Here is a 20,693-nt window from a genome sequence, read left to right on the forward strand (position 1 = left end):
TCCAAGTAATGATAACATGCGATGTGGTAATAAGCAACATAGCAAAGAATTATTCTCTTAAGATTGAGTAGGATCATGTTTGCTGTTGTTAGGAATCAATGATGGATATGATATAAATATTTTAGAGAAAGGGGCACCTGGGTGGCTTAGTCAGTTGAGTGTTCAGCTCAAGTCATGATCTTGGGGTCGTGAGATTGAGTCCCATGTGGGGCTCTATGCTCAGTGGGGAGTCTGCTTGAGATTCTCTCTCTCTGCCTTTCTCTCCGCCCTTCCCCTTGCTCATGCCCTCTCTCTCTCTCTCTCTCAAATAAATAAATAAATAAATCTTAAAAAAAATATTTTAGAGAAAGAAGAATAACTCCTGCACCACTCAGTCTGAGCCCAGGCCAGAGACTGGGGTGTTAGGAAATGTTCAGTGTGCTCTTACCTGGGAAGGTCATGACAGCATACTTGTGTCTACTGGGGAAATGCCAGTTTTTAGTTCACATCCCAAACAGGAAGTTTCTCTTACCATCCTAGTTAGTTCAGGCTGGTTTAACAAGATGCTATGGACCAGATGGCTTAAACGATGGAAATTGTGCACAGTTCTAGAAGCTGAGAAGGCCAAGATCAGAGTACGACGGATTCAGTGTCTGGGTGAGGTTGCTCTTCCTGGTTTTCAGATGGCCACCTTCTCTTTGCATCCTCGTGTGGCAGAAAGAGAGAGAAAGCAAGTTCTCTTGCATCTGTCTTATAAGGGCACAAACCCCATCTTGGTGTTTACCCTCATGACCTCATCTAAACCTCATTTTCTCCCAAGGGCCCATCTCCAAATACCATCACATTGGGGATTAGGGTTTCAACATACAGTTTGGGAGGGGACACAAACATGCAGTCCACATATGGACTTAATAGACAGGCATATAGCCCTATCCATTGGAATAGCTCTCGCATACCGCAAAGGCAGGACATGGATCCCACAGGGCATTCCATGCTGGAGTCAGAGGAGCACTGAACAGATGGTAAAGGGCTTTTGTCAGGGTGACAAATAACCAGTGGTGGGCATTTGCATATGCATTAGAGGGAATAAATGCCCTTAGAAACAGTATTATTATACAGCAGGACCTAAAAAAGAACTTTGAGTTATTTCAGAAATACAGACTGAGAATTTCCATGAACAGTAGTATTGGGTCTGATGCAAGAAGGTGACATTGCAACAGAGGCTTGCATAAACAAGACAAGGACGCACACAAGGCAAGAGATGCTTTTCCACTAGGCGTTTTCCAGTTTCTTCAATAAAGAATTGGAAAGTCTTAATGGAACCTCATTGATTATCATTGATAAGTTTAATAGCTATACACCAACCTGTATGTGGTTCTCATTCTAAGGCATGAACTGTTCTTCAGTAAGGCTCGACTTAAATCATCCTGCTGGTATTTTTATCAAGAGACCACACTGAGTAGATTGTACTTACCAGTTACAGTGGTGTGTAGGGGAGCTCCTGGTAACGAACACGGCGAACAAAATTTCTTCTGGAAATGCTAATTATAGAAGCACAGTGGTTGGCTGTACAAGGCCACCATTTAGGCCAAGAAGCTATCACAGATTTAAATTAGAGTTTGTTCTCAACACGACGAGCTCTTGGATTTATATTCCAGTCCAGTCTCTGGGAAGGAGAAAACTACATGTGATGCCTCAGAGGACTGCCAACATTGATTCTTTTCTTTTTCCTGATACTTCCAGGAGAATATAGCTACCTGCCTGTGGGATGCATACTCAGGCCTGTTGGGTGATCAAGCCATGATTCTCGCTATGAACTCCAGGTACAGAAAGCTCTAATGTTCTCCCATTTCACTGACTGAAGATCTTTAAAATGCAATAGAGAAAAATCGCAATTGTGGAAAACAGAAAACGGCTCCAAATCCCACCATCTTAACTCAGCAGCTACTATTTCTTTCTTTCTCGTGTTCTTCCTCAATTCTTAAGTATTGTACGGACCAGCAGGTAATCTAATTATTGTAGAATAATAAGATTTGCTGTAATATTTTTCCTTTTGGCCTTATGTCTTAAGTTCTTCTTTTTCTCCATACTCATATTTTCATTTTAATGGCAGTGTAAGATTCCCCAATTTGGAAATTTTTAAAATTATATTTTATTTTGCCAATATTATGATAATCATTTTTGTACATAAAAGAGCATATCTTCTCGGAAATATTTTTTTGAAACAGCATTCTGAGAGGGACGTTACTGATTTAGAAGATAGGCAACCCCAAAAATGCCCTGCTGCTGGGAATCCTAACTGGTGGACAGCCCCAGCTTCTGCCTCTGCAGATCCACCAGCATGACCATCCAGGCACCATGGTGGGACAGTCAACTCCAGTGGGTGACTTTGAATCTAGGAAACCCATCAGCCTGGCTGAAGCCTTCCTGGAAGTTGCTGTTGTCTAAGACCCTTTCTACCCTAACCCTCCTTCCTTCCTTCTCGCCTTGTCTTAGGAATCTCATGCACCTCTCATCCTGTTTTGGCATCTGCTTCCCATGAACCCCAACTATTACAGAGGGAATGAAAGCTTCTTAGAGCTTTCAATAGGGAGTCAGTTTGCTGTCCAGAAAAACCTCACTGATAATGTATGTTTCTTCAAAGCCTAGTCACAAGAAGATATAGATACGTACATACATTTTTCCACTTTAATGATTTAATAGGGTCAAAATTGTACTTCATTAGTGTTTCAATTTGTATTCCTTTTGAAAAAAAAAAAAGCAAGACCCAGTATTTTCTGTATGTTTATATATTGATGAATTTTCTCATGTGGGCATTTTCTCATGGTCTTTGCGGCTTCATGAGGATTTTGGTGGTGGCATAGACTCAGTAAACTTCTCCTGGCATCTTTATGGTTTTAAAATTTTATTCTTTTCGATCTTGTCAGAATTGATTTTAGTGTCGTTGCTATACATTTTTTCTTTCACTTTTTTGTATAGCCTCTGGTATAAAATTAATTCCACATCACAATTTTACTGTTATGTTCACTTTCTCCTAGTTTTCTGTTGCTTGATTTTTGTTACTCTCTAGACTAGAACAGATATTCTTTATGTTATGAACTAATTTAAATCATCTTCACGATTTCATTATACGAACCAGAAGTCAACACACTTGGCCTAGGGGCTAAATCCTACTGTTTTTGCAGCCTGCTGGTTTTGTACATTCTGAGAGATAAGAATGTTTTTTACTTTTTTTTTTTTTTTATGTGAGAGAGGTAGTGAGAGTGGAGAGAGTTGGAGCAGAGAGAGACAGAGAGAGAGAGAATCCTAAGCAGGCACCACACTCAGTACGGAGCTATGTGAGGCTCAATCTCATGACCCTGAGATCATGACCTGAACCGAAATCAAGACGGAGCGCCTAAATGACTGAGCCACCCAGGGTCCCCCCTCCTTTTTTTTTTTACATTTTTGAATGGTTGGGGCAGATTAAAAGAAGAAGGATATTTCACAACATGCAAATGCTATATGAAATTCAAATTCCAAGGTTGGTAAACAAAGTTTTGTTGGAACACAGCCACATTTATGTATTTATTCATTCATTGTCTATGACTGATTTTGCATTAGGATGGCAGACCTGAGCAGACAGAGTCCATTTGGCCAGAAAAGCCTACTATACTTGTCATCTGGACGGTCACAGAAAATGTTTGCTGATCCCAATACAGATATCATTTACTTAAAATGCTTCATTTCCAAAAGCTTGTTTAAACTCTGAATGCTTTTTTATATTCATCTGTATAAGGGAATAGTTATGTGTTTAAGGGTTCCAAGCTGTTCTTGAGTATCTTGATGGCAGTGGTAGATATAGGAGTGTGATAAAATTGTATAGAACCAAACACACACACACACACACACACACACACACACACAAGCACAAATAAAACTGGGGAAATCTAAACAAGACGGTTGGAAGGAGTCAATATCAATATCCTGGTGGTGATATTATATTACAGTCTTTGGAGAACGTTACAATTGGGGAAAACCGTGGGAAATATATTAAATGTTTCTCTGTATTATTTCTTACAACAACATGTAAAGCTACAAATATCTCAAAAAGAGTTCTAAGAAAACATTCTGAACCAACATGAAATATTGTCAATAAATTAGTGCCACATCTTCTTTATTCATTCGTCTATTGAAGGGTGATAGAGTAGCTCAATTTTTAACTTTTTGAGGAAACTCCATACTGTTTCCCAAAGTGGCTGTCCCAACTTGCATTCCCACCAACAGTGTAAGATGGTTCCCCTTTCTCCGCATCCTCTCCAATATTTGTTGTTTCCTGCCTTGTCAATTTTTGCCGTTCTAACTGGTGTATGATGGTATCTCAATGTGGTTTTGATTTGAATTTCCCTGATGGTTAATGATGTTGAAGATGTGGTCCATATATATATTATGGAATATTACTCAGCCATCAGAAAGAACGATTACCCACCATTTGCATCGACCTGGATGGAACTGGAGGGGGTTATGCTAAGTGAAATAAGTCAAGCAGAGAAAGACAATTATCATATGGTTTCACTTATACATGGAACATAAGGAATAGCATGAAGGACATTAGGAGAAGGAAGGGAAAAGTGAATGGGGGGAAATCAGAGGGGGAGATGAACCATGAGAGACTATGGACTCTAGGAAACAAACTGAGGGTTTCAGAGGGGAGGGGGGGGGAATGGGTTAGCCCAGTGATGGATATTAAGGAGAGCATGTATTACATGGAGCACTAGGTGTTATATGCAAACAATGAATCATGGAACACTACATCAAAAACTAAGGATGTATTATATGGTGACTAACATAACATAATAAAATAAAATAAAATAATAAAATAAATAAAATAAAATAAAATAAAATAAAATAAAATAAAATAAAATAAAATAAAAAAGTAGTGCCACATTTGGCCAGGTAGGGGAGATAGAGTATTTACCGAGGTATTTTCTATCCCACATTAGGAATTCTCTAGAATTTACATTCTCTTCCATCGTTTACAATTTTATTGTGGTGCCACTACTAAACTGTTTTGACTTAGTGCTGCTTTGTAATAGATTTTATTATCTGATTGAACTGGATCGTCCTTATTTTCTTGATCATTTCCAACACAGTAACCTATGATAATCCCTCCAATTTATTTTTCTAAGTGGAAGGTAAATATATTTTATCAACTTCTGATGAAAATGTCCTGAAATTTTAATTGCACTTTCAGAGTTTGTAAAATAATTTGAGAATAATTGACATTTATAAATAATCTTCCTATGTATAAATCTATCTTTCTAACTATTCAAGTTCTGTTTCATGTTCTCCCTTAAAAGTTTGAGGTATTTTTACCATAGATTCTGTACATTACTAGACTGATTTCTTATTTATATTGTATTTTGGTCCCCCCCTTCTTATTGTTTGGACAGCAATTTCTGATATGCTAGGATGCATCTGGGATTTTTTAGGGGGGATATATTTATCCTGTGCTTGAGCTCAAGAACTATTTTTATTAGACCATGTCTTATTTGAAAAACAACAAACTCTAACACAATATTTTAAAATAGGAAATTGAACCCTTATGTTGTTCCTGTTTTTAATAAAAACTCTTACACTACTTCTCAATTAGCAAAATGTTGGTTTAAATAAAACCTTTCAAGAAATTATTCAAACTATTCCTTTTTCCTTAAAAAATGATGTTGATATTTATTAAATGCTTTTTCAAGCACAATTTTTAATTTAATCTACTATAGGTATGTGTTAATTCGTAGTTTTTAGAATATTGGTCCATCCTTATATTCTGATGATAAATCATAATTGGTGTTACAATATTTTATTTTAAAAAATTATTATTCTAAAATTTTAAACTTAATACTCATAAATGAAATTAGTTCATTTTTTATTATTTTCATTCCAGTGTAGTTAACATACAGCGTTATGTTAGTTTCAGGTGTACAATCTAGTGAATGATTCAGCAGTTCCATAATTACTCAGTGCTCATCAAGATAAGTGTACTTTTAATCCCCATCATCTATTTCACCCATCCCCCACGCACCTCCCCTCTGGTAACCATCCTTAATCAGACTCTCTAGTTAAGAGTCTGGTTTTTTATTTGTCTCTTTTTTTTCCCCCTTTGTATGTTTGTTTTCTTTCTTAAATGCCACATATGAGTGAAATTATATGACATTTGTCTTTTTCTAAGTGGCTTATTTTGCTTAACATTATACTCCTAGATCAATTTATGTTGTTGTAAGTGTCAAGATTTCATTCTTTCTATGGCTGAATAATATTCCGTTGTATAGATATGCCATTTCTTCTTTATGCATTCATTTATCAATGGACACTGGGGCTGCTTCGATAATTCGGCTATTGTAAATAATTCTGCTATAAACATAGGGGTGCATGGATCTCTTTGAATTAGTGTTTTTGTATTCTTTGGATAAATACCCAGTAGCCCTACTGGATTGTAGGGTAGTTCCATTGTTAATTTCCTGAAGGATCTCTATATTGTTTTCCACAGTAGCTGCACCAGTTTGCATTCCCACCAACAGTGCAAAAGGATTCCTTTTTCTCCACATCCTCGCCAAAATCTGTTGCTTCTTGTTGATTTTAGCCATTCTGACAGATGTGAGATGATACCTCATTGTGGTTTTGATTTGCATTTCCCTGATGACGAGTGATATTGACCATCTTCTCATGTGTCTGTTGGCCATCTGGATGTCTTCTTTGGAAAAATGTCTATTCATGTCTTCTGCCCATTTCTTTATTTGTTTCTTGTGTGTTGAGTTTCATAAATTCTTTATATATTTTGGGTAGTAACTTTTTATTAGACACGTCATTTGCAAATATCTTCTCCCATCCCATAGGTTGTCTTTTAGTTTTGTTGGTTGTTTCCTTAGCTGTGCAGTATTTTATTTTGATTAAGTCCCAGTAGTTTATTTTTGTTTTTGTTTCCCTTGCCTCAGGAGACATATCTAGAAAGATGTTATGGCCAAAGTCAGAAATTACTGCCTGTGTTCTCTTCTAGGATTTTTGTGGTTTCAGGTCTCACATTTAGATCCTTAATCCATTTTGAGCTTATTACTGTGTATGGTGTAAGAAAGTGGTCCAGGGGCGCCTGGGTGGCACAGCGGTTAAGCGTCTGCCTTCGGCTCAGGGCGTGATCCCGGCGATCTGGGATTGAGCCCCACATCAGGCTCCTCTGCTATGAGCCTGCTTCTTCCTCTCCCACACCCCCTGCTTGTGTTCCCTCTCTCGCTGGCTGTCTCTATCTCTGTCGAATAAATAAATAAAATCCTTTAAAAAAAAAAAAAAAGAAAGTGGTCCAGTTTCATTCTTTTGTATGTAGCTGTCCAGGTTTCTCAACACCATTTGTTGAAGAGATTGTCTTTTTTCCCATTGCATATTCTTGTCTCCCTTGTTAAAGACTAATTGACATATAATTGTGGGTTTATTTCTGGGTTTTCTATTCTGTTCTATTGATCTATGTGTCTGTTTTTGTGCCAGTACCATAATGTTTTGATTTCTACAGCTTTATAATATAAATTGAAGTCCAGAATTGTGATACCTCCAGTTTTGTTTTTCTTTTTCAAGATGGTTTGGCTATTCAGGGTCTTTCGTGATTTCATACAAATGTTAGCATCATTTGTTCCAGTTCTGTGAAAAATGCTGGTTTTGCATCTATGTTCATCAGAGTTGTTGGCCTGTAGTTCTCTTTGTTGTGGTATATTTATCTGGTTTTGTATCAGGAGAATGTTAGCCCCATAAAATGAATTTGGGAATTTTCCTTCCTTTTCTACTTTTCAAAAAATTTGAGAATAGGCATTAACTCTTCTTTAACTGTTTGGTAGAAGTCACCTGTGAAGCCCTCTGGTCCTGGACTCTTGTTTGTTCAGAGTTTTTTGATACTGATTCATTTTCATTGCTTATCGTTCTGTTCAAGTTTTCTATTTCTTTCTGTTTCTGTTTTGGTAGCTTATGTGTTTCTAGGAATTTATCCATTTCTTCCAGGTTGTCCAATTTGTTGGAATATAATTTTTCATAATATTCTATTATAATTATTCATATTTCTGTGGTGTTGGTTGTTATTTCTACTCTCTCATTTTTTATTTCATTTGAGTCTTTTCTCTTTTTTTCTTGATAAGTCTAGCTAGAGGCTTATCAATTTTATCGATTTTTTCCAAGAACCTAGTTTCATTGATCTGTTTTATTGTGTTTTTAGTTTCTGTTTCATTTATTTCTGCTCTGATTTTTATTATTTCCTTCCTTCTGTTGGTTTTAGGTTTTGTTTGTTGTTTTTTTCCTAGCTCCTTTGGTGTAAGTTAGATTGTTTATTTGAGATTTTTCTTGCAGCTTGAGGTAGGCCTGTATTGCTATATACCTCTCTTTTGGTGCGTCCAATGATTTGAACCATTGTGCTTTCATTTTCATTTCTCTCCAGGTAATTTTTTTAATCTCTTCTTTGATTTCCTGGTTGACCCATTCATTGTTTAGTAGCATGTTATTTAACCTCCATGTTTTGGTGTTCTTTCCAGATATTTTCTGGTTGTTGATTTCTAGTTTCATATGTGATAGTCAGAGAAAATGTATGGTATGACTTTGATCTTTTTGAATTTGTTGAGACTTGTTTCATGGCCTATAATATGACCTATTCTGAAGAATGTTCCATGTGCACTTAAAAAGAATGTGTATTCTGGGGCCCCTGGGTGCCTCAGCCAGTTAACCATACAACTCCTGATTTCAGCTCAGGTCATGATCTCAAGGTCATGGGATTGAGCCCCATGTCAGGCTCTGCACTGAACATGGAGCCTGCTTGGGATTGGATTGTCTCTCTTCTTCTCCCTCTCCCGCCCTCCCCCCACCACCACCACTTGCACGCACTCTGTCTCTCTAAAAATAATTTAAAAATAATGTGTATTCTGCTATTTTAGGATGGAGTGTTCTGAATATATCTGTTAATTTTATCTGGTCCAGCATGCCATTCAAAACCACCATTTCCTTGTTGATTTTCTGTCTGGATTATCTATCCATTGCTGTAAGTGTGGTGTTAAAGTCCCCTACTATTATTGTATTACTATCTATTAGTTCCTTTATGTTTGTTATTAACTGTTTTATGAATCCAGGTGTTCCCATGTTGGGTGCATAAATATATACAACTGTTATATCATCTTGTTGGATTGTCCATATTACTATTATATAGTGCCTTTCTTTGTCTCTTGTTACAGTTTTGTCATAAATTCTATTTTCTCCAAAGAGAAAAGCCGTAAGTATGGCTACTCTGGCTTTCCTTTGTCATCTATCTGCATGATAAATGTTTCTCCATCCCCTTGTTTTCAATATGCAGGTGTCTTTAGGTGCGAAATGAGTTTTTGTAGGCAGCGTATATAGATGGGTCTTGATTTTAAATCCATTCTGTCACCCTATATCTTTTGTTTGGGACATTTAGTCCATTTACATTCCAAGTAATAGGTATGTATTTATTGCCATTTTGTTACTTGTCTTGAGGTCGTTTTATAGCTCTTCTCTGATCCTTTCCTCTCTTGCTCTCTTCTCTCACAGTGTGCTGGCTTTCTTTAGTGATATACTTGGATTCCTTACTCTTTATTTTTTGCATATCTATTACTGGTTTTCTATTTGTGGTTACCATTAGATTTGTATATTACCTTATCTGCATATATCAATCTATATTAAGTTGATCGTTGCTTAAGTTTGAGCTCATTCTTTACTCCTCTCCCCACCACATGTTTGGTATATGATGTAATACTTTACATCCTTTTATTTTGTGAGTCCCTGGACTGATTTTTACAGGTGTACTTATTTTTATTGCTTTTGTCCTTCCTACTTTTCTTACTCTTACTTATGTTCTCATAAGTAATCATACAGTCTCCTTTAACATTTCCTGTAAGGCTGGTTTTGTGGTCATGAACTTCTTTAGTTTTTGTTTGTCTGGGAAACTCTTTATCTCTCTTTCTCTTCTGAATTATAGCCTTGCTGGAGAGAGTATTCTTGGCTGCAGATTTTTTTTTTTTCCTTTCAACACTTTGAATATATCATGCTACTCCTTTTTGGCCTTCAAAGTTTCTGCTGAAAAATCTGCTGATAGCCTTATGGGGTTTCACTCATGCATAACTGTCTTCTTTCTCTTGCTTTTAAAATTCTCTCTGTATCACTACTTGTTGCCGTTTTAATTATTATGTGTCTTGGTGTGGACCTCATTGGGTTGATTTTGTTGGGGAATCTCTGTGCCTCCCTGGATCTGGATATTTGTTTTCTTCCCTGGATTAAGGAACTTTTCAGCTATTATTTCTTCAAATAAATTTTCTGCCCCTTTTTCTCTCTCCTCTTCTCCTGGGATCCCTATAATGAGACTGTTATTACGCTTGATGGAGTTGCTGAGTTCTCTAAGTCTATTCTCATTCTGCATAAATTTTTTTCTCTCACCTGCTTAACTTGATTACTTTCCATTACTCTGTCGTCCAGGTTGCTAATTCATTCCTCTTCTTCCTCTAGCCTGCTATTTATTCCATCTAGTGTATTTTTAATTTCATTTATCATGTTCTTCATCTTTGATTGGTTCTTTATATCTTTGTTAAGGGTCTCACTGATGTCCTCCAATCTTTTCTCAAGTTCAGTGAATATCTTTATGATCATTACTTTAAATCCTTTATCTGACATATGACTTATTATATACCCATTTTGCTTAAGTCTTTTGCTGTGGTTTGGTCCTGTTCTTTCCTCTGTCTTTTTTCCTCTGTCTCCTCATTTTGTCTAACTCTCTGGGTTTCTGTGTTAGGAAAGTCATCTCTGTCTCCTGCTCTTGAAAGTAATGGCCTTATGAAGAAGAGGGCCTGTAGCGCTCTGCATTGCAGTATCTCTGGTTGACCAGAACCTGACACTTCAGGGTGCCTCCTGTGTGTGTTGCATGTGCCCTGCTGTTGTGTCTTATCCCTTTCCCCTTCAGTCTATTCATCTGCAGTGGCTCTATTTGCCTATGGGCAGTGGCTTGTCCCTGTGGTGTTAGTGGAGCAGTCTGGGGCCCCCTTGGGCTAGAGTTGAGTCAAATCAGGCATTTGCCATAGACAAAGTAGCACCAAACTGCAGGGCCCTTTTCCTGTGTTGCCCCCTGAGAAATTTTTGTTCATGGGTGGGGCCTGCAATCAAACCAGTTGTCTGCCCCCACTCCCTGCTGCGGCTACCCTCTGACTGGTATGTGTGGTTATCTTCCCTTCGCTGTAGAGCAGAGTCATTTTGAAGTGGGGGTGGCCATTGTTGACACTGCTTGCATAAGTGTGCAAGGCTTGTGGCTCCTGATTGAATAGGCCAAGGGCGTATTGGAGCGGATATGCCACCACCAGTGGGATGGGGTGACTAGGGTGGGGCTCACAGTTTTAGGAAGGTGTGCATTAGTCTTCCATGAGGCTGCTGCCACCAGGGGACTGAGGTCCCACAAAATGGTCCAGGAGAAGCGATGCTGGCAAGGTTTATGCCCATCTTCTAGGGGAGGGGACGAACAGCACCAGGACTGAGGCAAGCTTGACTGGAAAGGGCACATCCACTGAAGCTGGGGGGTGGGGGAGAGGGGGAGCCGTTGGTGTAAGCAAGTCAGGTAGTGAATGCCTTTGCAGTGCTGGTTCCTGCAAGTGGCTGTGTGTTTATGCCGAAGGGCAGGGGAGTGAAGAGTGAAATGGTGCCTGCTAGCTCCTCGGGTCCTGGAGAAGTCCCTCAGGAGTCCTGCCAGTACCTTTGTTCCTGAAGGAGTTCCCCAGTGATTTCTGTCCCTCCAGGATGGGCTCTGAGATTAGTAAATAACACTCCATCCCATATGCCCCAGGGATTTTTCAGACTGCTGCTTTTTTTTTATAATGATTTTTTATTATATTATGTTAGTCACCATACAGTACATCCCCGGTTTCCGATGTAAGGCTCGATGATTCATTAGTTGTGTATAACACCCAGTGCACCATGCAATACGTGCCCTCCTTACTACCCATCACCGGCCTATCCCATTCCCCCACCCCCCTCCCCTCTGTAGCCCTCAGTTTGTTTCTCATAGTCCATAGTCTCTCATGTTTCATTCCCCCTTCTGATTACCCCCCCTTTCTTTATCCCTTTCTTCCCCTACTGATCATTCTAGTTCTTATGTTCCATAGATGAGAGAAATCATATGATAGTTGTCTTTCTCTGCTTGACTTATTTCATTTAGCATTATCTCCTCCAGTGCCGTTCATGTTGTAGCAAATGTTGAGAACTCGTTCTTTCTGATAGCTGAATAATATTCCATTGTATATATGGACCACAACTTCTTAATCCAGTTATCTGTTGAAGAGTGGGACGCTTAGCTGAGTCACCCAGATGCCCTTTATTTTAAATGAGAAAAATTCTAATAGTATTCAAGTATTTTTAAATACTTGGAATTTTCTCATTTTTAAAATAGATTTCTCATTGTGATTTGAGAATAAAACATATACCCTTTTATATTTCGTAATCTTTTACAGCTTGTAAAAAACCTTTCACAAATATGATAAATATTTGTCAGCAGTCCATGATTATTGGAAAAGATAATCCTTGCTATCTCATTTAATGTAATTTATTTATAACTCCCTATTAATTTTAGTAAAGATCTCCTCTTTTGCAGAGTTTTTAATTTTTACTACCATATGCTGATGATTGAATGCTTAATCTTCTATGACTGTATCTGTTTTTCTTGTATCTTTAATAGTTTTCTTTAATAATTTCTATTTCTCCTCTGGGAAACAAACTGAGGGCTTCAAAGGGGAGGGGGTGGGGGATTGGGATAGGCCAGTGATGAGTATTAAGGAGGGCACATATTGCATGGAGCACTGGGTGTTATATGCAAATAATGAATCATGGAACAGTACATCAAAAACTAATGATGTACTGTATGGTGACTAACATAATGTAATAAAAAATTATTATTAAGGGACGCCTGGGTGGCACAGAGGTTAAGCGTCTGCCTTCGGCTCAGGGTGTGATCCCGGCATTATGGGATCGAGCCCCACATCAGGTTCCTCCGCTATGAGCCTGCCTCTTCCACTCCCACTCCCCCTGCTTGTGTTCCGTCTCTCGCTGGCTGTCTCTATCTCTGTCGAATAAATAAGTAAAATCTTTAAAAAAAATTATTAAAAATAAATAAATAAATAAATTAGATATCCTAAAAAATTCTATTTCTCCTTGTACTTTTAATAAATTAATACTTTTTACATTTTAATAATTATTTTAATAATTTAACTTTTTTCTGCGTGTTATTAGCTACTTTTATTATTTTAAATGATTGTATGTATATATCTTAATATTCTTTCATTTGAACTAAACATTGTATCATATTAAAATGTCCCTCCTGAGTTATTTGTGAGCATGTTTAATATAATTTCCCCCATGCTTTTATTAGGAAGCATTTACTTTGTTTTCTTCAATTGTGATTCTTCAAATTATACTTGCAAAAATATGTATGGCCTTTTGCTTACTGATCATACAGTAATTTAGTGAAGAATGCTTATTCTTCCTTCTCAAGTTCTTTTCTATATCACCTGGTTGTACACCCTGGAATATAAAAAAAGCATGTACACTGAAATTTTTAATTCTAAGACGTCCCTTATTGTAAAACACACTAGTAATTTAATAACTACTCTTTTGAAAGCAAATTATATTTGGATCCAAAAAAAAAATAATGTACCCTTAGTGGCAATTGTCCCCGTTGACCCATAGATTTGCATGTGTCTTTCCTCTTTAGTATCACCAATGTCTCACACTCAACCTTCCTCACATTCAAAATTTGAAGATCTGTTTCCCATTAGCAGTTATGCATGGCCGTAGAGGTTCATGCTACTTTTCTAATCTTTATTCATGACTTGGAGCATTTTAGCATTTTTTAGGACTAGCAGTATGATTTCAAAGTACGTTGAAAAAACTATTTTCTATTTCATCAAAATCTTTATTTTGCATTTTTCTAAGCTAAGTTATTTATCCCTAAAAGTTAAATACCTTCCCCTGAAAATTTTACTGGAAGCTCTCGACAGAAAGCTGTCCAGAGTCTAATAATTCATTAAAGCCATGAATAGTCAAATTAATCTTCCCAAGATTTGAAAATTATCTAATATATTCTAAGAGATTCCATTTCAAACAGTGGGCATTAGACACTTTGATTTTCCTGTCCAGTAGAGAAAAGATATTCTGAGTCCAGCATAAAATTTCCTACCTTACCATCTATATCACCATCTTTTCAAAAAATAAGAAAATACTTTCAAAAAAAATCAGGAAGAACTCTTATCTACATCACACATATCTAAGGAATAACAACTATGTCATAACTTATCTTTCCAACTGCTGATGGGCAGATTTATTTGCCAAGAATTGGAGGATGCATCCCAATAATTTCAGAAATATTAAAATGTACGAAGCATAGTATCCCAGTTTAGAGGAGATGTGGCAGTGATATATTTCAACTAAAGCTCAGCATGGCTTTGTGGGCTTGCCTGGAAATGTAACCACTCTTTACATTATTATGTCTATGGAGAAATATATTCTGGTTTCTAAATAACTGATTACCGATGATTTTTAAAAAGAAACTCATTCCTTTATATTTAAAGGACCATTGTCATTTTTATGAGACTATTTAAAACCCACATGTTATATAAAGCCAAGAACTGGGCCTCATTTTCTAGTACATTCTCTCTTACGCGAGAAAAAGCCACTAAACGTAGGTTACATTTGTTCTCTCCTCTATTTAATAATTACAACTTTTTCTTACCAGCTTTGTAGATCCCTTACTGCAGTTTGAAACCCAACTGAAGATAATAGAGTCATCCTTTAAAATGGTATTTGCTTTACCAAGTCTTGAGAAAGTGAGGGACATGGGAAACAGTGACAATGAGAAAGAGGACTTGGAGGTGAGTCTCTACTTCCTTAATTATTATGAGACATTGTTATGCACCACAGCAATCCTGCAGACTGCCCCTCCACAGGTCATACTCTTTGTTGTTATCTCCTTCCCCCTTTTGAGATACAATAGATTAACAGTATATTCCAGCATTAATCTATACCCCCTGGACTTCTTGTGAATTCTACAGCTCATGGGATTTAATGGATGGTATAGGAGTTATAGGAACAAATGAGTGGAGAGATTTTTGGTTAATTGTTTTAGCAAGGACAAGAGTTGATGGGGAAATGCTGCAAGAGGGGAAATGGGAGCAAAGAAAGGTGGAGAGAGGAATATGCCTACAGTAAAGTGAGCAGTATCTCCGGCCTCTATTTCCTCAGCACAGCTGCATGGTGCACCTGCCCTAAAAGGTGGAGGTGCAGTTCATGGCACATGGTACTGAGAGAGGTCTCATCTCTACAGCTGCCTCTTTTCTTACCTTCAGTTTATGGGGAGAATGCAGGACCCCAGGACACAAAACCACAGATACTGAATAAAATTATACATAATTTTATCTGGCTGGCTGGTTGTGTAACTTTTTTGTTTTTCAGAATTTATATCAAAATATTCTCAACATATTTGAGGACACTCTTCTGATCTTAGTGTCTAAAGACCTCTACAAACTGCAAATCTTAAAGGTAAAGTAAAGGGAAAATAAGCAATTTTGTTTACTTGTTTTAAATCTAAAGAGCTCGCTATATTTCACTTATTATTTCCCTTTTCCCATACTTACGTCTTCTTCAAGTATTGGTAGCTGAATTTTTTTCTTTTCCTCACAAGCCATATAATTATCCCCCAAATGAAATCACTTCCCTTTATTTGAATTACAGAGACATACTGTTAAGAATTCAATTTTGGGAAGATGGCATCAACAAAACACTTAAGAAGCCAAATGTTATGTGGCAATGTAATAGTGAATACAATATGGGTTAGCAGAAAAGAGAGGGTGATTAGTTTGAACTACCTGCAGATCCATGCAACAATACTTCGATGGTGTCTGTATGCTTGCTTCCTCCCCAACAACTCTGGAGCTAAAGCATCCTATCTTCATGGATACCATGGTATCAGAGGAAAGCCTAACAATTGCCCAAATCCCCACTTATATCCAGACCCCACTGTGTTTTTAACATCCCAGGCAAAGACAGGGGACTGCTCAGGATGTCTTATGATCTTCAACTGCTTCTAACAGGATGGCATTAGGGACACCTGTCTGGAAATACTGGGAAACCAAATGGACTTAATCTACCAGGAGCATCATGAGTTTGTGCAAATCATAAAATACATTCAAGTAAAGCAGAATTGGTATCTGTGAAGACAAGAAGGAATATGAGGGAAAATAAAATATACGGAGTTAATTTGTGCCTAATTTGAGTCAAATATTTTCTGTGCATTTAAAAAATTTAACCTCACAACCCTTTAAAATGGTTATTATTATCCCATTATTACAACCATCTCCCCATGCACGCTCTTTCAAACAATAAGCCACTGTTTTGGTTTGGTTTTTTTGAGTATTTACTCTACATCAGGCACTAAGCTGAATACTTCATATATAGGTTATCTCATTTAATCCTTAAAATATCCCTCTGAGGAAGTTACTATTATGTTCCCCCATTTTGCTGATAAAGACATGGAAGCAGAGAGGAGCGGTAATATGTGTAATGCTCATGAATGGGAGAGCTACTCTAACTTCGTAACCTGTTACTTATCCATGTTGTTTTTATACCTTCCATGTCTAGAAACTCACTTGATTCTCAAAAAGAGCTAAAATCCCACTCCTGGAAAAGGCAAAGGCTGACCCCCCTGGGATTTAGAGACTCTTCTGCCCTAGGAAAGGGACGTCAGCACAGGTTTATACAATGAGAGCAAGTGAAAGGGAGGAGATTTAGCATAAATACTGCGGACTCCAACGGAGTGCCTTAAGAAATCTGTTAGTGGTGGTTGGTACGTGAGGCATATGCAGTCATCTTCCCTTCCCAAGCTTGTAAATACATTCCTGCATCTGAAGATTTAGAACAAATAGAAGTTACAGCAGGATGGAGTTGAATCCAAATTAGCAAGAACTTTCTAACTGAGCTGTCTCCAGGAATATTCTCTGCAACTATGAGCCAGAAAATATCTGAGTGTTGAATCTGCAGAGGAAATTCTGCAGTAAGATGACATTTCAGGATCAGATGACATTTCAATTCTTTTTTAAAACCGAAAATCAGATCCTGTGATTAGAGAGAAAGAGAGAGAGAGGATATGTACTTTGAAAGAAAAAAAAAAAGGAGAGGCAACTAACAATCCCATGATAGCTTCCTGTTAAACTTTTCCTGATGATGGACACAGCGATGCACATCATTAGTAAGTATTTGGTGTATAAAATTAAATAACATACAACCTGAGTGTAGTTACTGCAGTAGATGAAGTAGTATACTAGATAGCTTGCCGTGTACAGCTAGCTTGTTGTCATCTGTTGGAGATAAATGTAGGTTAGATGTGAAATAATCAGGGGTCCATGGAAACCCTTGACTCGGTAAAGTTGAAGACTAAACAGAGGGGACTTGTAGAGATGGAAACACCATGCTCTAGGATGATTCTTATGTTTTCCACAGGACATGGCTGTGTGGATGAATGAAGACAGTTCGTACCTGCAGGAGAGAATTGTAGTGATCATCAGCAGGGTGCTGAACTTTGCATCCAGGAGAGTCAAGGGATATGTAAGTCACACAGTGCCATCGCGCCACTGCTTTTGAAGACTGCATTTCTGTAGAGCTGCTTTCCAAGTCTTGGGTCTTGAAAACTATGAGCATGCTGGCAGGTTGGGATATTAAGAAAAGAGCCAATATACTACATGATTTTATGTCAATCAGAGCAGAGTCTCTCAACCAATTGATGAAGACCCTTTATGCTTTCCACAAACAGAATGAATGTGTCAAAATTTTTGCTGACTCTCTGGATTCTCCTCTGTGGCTCTCGATCAATGTTATCTGCAACCTTATACATCCTTCTATCCCTTCTATCCCCACTTTCCTTCTTATTTCTCCTTTTCCTAAAATATTTTTAAAACCATTATATATTTATTATATATTTATCTGAAATTTATACAAGTAATTCCTGAGTCTTCTCATTGTAAAACATGAAAACACCCTAATCTCCCCCCTACTATGCTGCTGTGATATGGGTCCTGCCAGAAAGCCTTCTGTGTACACACCCACATAGACATGCACAAACTGAGATACATCGTTTTTTGCTCAGTGCTTCTTTATTAAAATCACATTATATTTACACATGGTTCTGCAATTTGATTTTTTTCACTGAACAGTATGTTCCTCAGATATTTTCATAGCAACAAGTGTAGAGTTATCTCATTCTTTCAGCCAAAGCATATATCCCATAGTTTTAATGTATTGTAGTCTACTTATAGATGGACACTCAGGTATATTTAGGTTTTTCCTAGTTCAACAATATACAAATGGTCATCTTTGTTCAAGTATGTATGTACTTAGAAATACTTAGAAAGATAATAGATCAAAGAGTAGGAATAGTCTCTAATTCCTAACACTACAAAATTATCTCCAATTTGTATTCCTGCGGATGTTAGAGAGGTTGTTTCCCTACACCTTCACCAACACTGGGAAGTAATTGGACTTTCTAATTGTTGCATTTCAGACGAAGAACAAATAAGCATCTCGTAATTGTCAGTATTTGCTGAGGTTTTCTATATTTTTCACAACATCGTCACCTTCCTTCTCAGAAATCTTACTATCTATGAACATTTCTCTCTCTTATGGATACTGTGTATTCAGCCTCTGTTTTGCAATTCATCCTTAACTGTGATTTTTAAACATTCACTTCTAATTGCTTATCTGATTGTTTGAATAATTTCAGGAGCTCAGAATAAAGAGGATCCGACACATACATTCATGATATCATCTTCATGTAGTCATTTTCCGCTACTTATGCAAATAGCTTCCAGACATATTGAGACAAAAAGCCTAGATAAACCTTAGAGCATATCTGAATTTTTACTATTTTGTTTAAACTCAACTTTAGGATGTTATATACTTACATGAGGAAAGGTAGTCCATGATGTTCTTTGCATCACATTGATTCTCTATTTCAAAAGAAAGATGGAGTGCTTTGTTTTAATCTTCTGGTTCTCTGGTTCTCTAAAATGGTTGGCTATTCATTCAGATATTTGAAAGGCTAATCATACAAAATTTTGCAGCAAGGCTTGAGATTAAGTGTAGTTCACAACTCTGGCCTATTTTCTGCTCAGTTCCTAAATGTTTCATGCACTCAGCAAGTATTTGATGGTGACTGCCTGATCGAGATCTATTCACATGCTTCTATCTGCTTTTGCATTTTCATTCAATATACATATATTCATTCATTCATTCATTCTAGTGCGTTCCACTCAGGCAACAGGTAAGACATTTTGGAGTTTTGTCATCTTCTATCATCTCTCAGTTTCGATTATGTTCATAAAGTTCATTCTCCCCTACACATAGCTCACCCCTCAATTGTGAAAAAATAAATGTGCACTTCTGTGGTAGAAAGCTCTCATGAATTGAGGGTTCCTACCTGTAACTGAGATATGTGTGAGAAGCCAAGTAGGATAACCTATTACTTTGTTCTGCAATGTTCAGTAGGTGCCACCAGGTGGAAGCACACTAGCATTTTCCAGAACATGGAAGCTAAGCTAGCATCAACCAGTTCATCAAAGTCAAGGAGGCATAAAACTTAAGTCAACTTTCTCTTTATGATAATATTCTCTAAAGATCGTTAAGTCCATGAAAGTAATGGAGGCCAGAGGACAAATATATGAAATAAAACAGTCAAATGTATTATTAAATTAAAAGCTAAGCTTCCCACAGGCCTTGTCTGAGTACCTCTATGTCTGACATATTGAAGATAATCAGTGAAGATTTGTTTTGCCCTTCTCTAATTATATGTAACCATCCATTCTGTTCTCAGGTGCTGCCCATTCACTGGAAAGACTTCTTGTTTTTTGTTTTGTTTTGTTTTGTTTTGTTTTGTTTTGTTTCATAAACTACCCTAGCCATTGTCTTCCAGAGTCTCAGAGGCCCTTGTCCTATTGAACAATCCTGACTACCATTTGTGTTCTATCAAAAATACTTTTTAATCTAGTAATTCTCCTTATAGGACCTATGTGCTATCATGGTGAAAAAAACTTCTACACTCAAAGAATATGTGTCCCTTCAACTAAACTATTCAATTTTCAAACTGGCAAGGAAATGTGAGCTAAACATGTTACCTTATATCATTAACATAAAAATTTTCCCTGGGTTTGTTCCTTAGGCACATCAGCATTTGAAAGGTGGGTGGGATTTAAGGAGGACGATGGCAGTGGAGTAGGAGGACGTAGACTCACTTTGTCTCATGAATACAAGTAGATAATTAACAAATTATCCTAAATACCCCAGAAATCTGAAGACCAGCAGAACAAACTCCACAACTAAAGGTAGCAAAGAGTCCAAATCAAAGATGGTAGGAAGTGTGTTCACACAGTCTGGGAGAGAAACGAATCATGAATGCTATGGTGGGGAAGGGCAAGATATAGACTAGCACAGAGGGAAGCACACAGGGAAGATGATTTCTCCATAGCAGTTGGCTTGGAATGCAAGAGGGGCCAAATTTCCTAAGTTCTTGCAACCACTGGGGCTTAAAGCCTGGAGTTTTAAAGGTCAGCAGGCTTGGCTCTGGGAAAGCCACAGGGTGCTGCTATTAGAGAGAAGGCAGGTCAAACAGCCTGCTGACATACAGTGTGGAA

At 37.5% G+C, this 20,693-nt stretch overlaps 1 protein-coding gene across 1 annotated transcript in view; it reads left to right on the forward strand.

Annotated features, from left to right (window-relative positions):
* Positions 1–20,693, forward strand: part of MROH9 (maestro heat like repeat family member 9) — a 152,153-nt gene that overhangs the window by 86,383 nt on the left and 45,077 nt on the right. The window contains exons 7-9 of the mRNA XM_040634497.1: positions 14,753–14,888; positions 15,469–15,555; positions 17,512–17,616. Coding sequence (XP_040490431.1) covers positions 14,753–14,888; positions 15,469–15,555; positions 17,512–17,616 — 328 coding nt within the window. The remainder of the gene's footprint in view (positions 1–14,752; positions 14,889–15,468; positions 15,556–17,511; positions 17,617–20,693) is intronic.

Source organism: Ursus maritimus, unplaced genomic scaffold, assembly GCF_017311325.1.
Source record: "Ursus maritimus isolate PB19 unplaced genomic scaffold, ASM1731132v1 scaffold_2, whole genome shotgun sequence".
Lineage (NCBI taxonomy): Eukaryota > Metazoa > Chordata > Mammalia > Carnivora > Ursidae > Ursus > Ursus maritimus.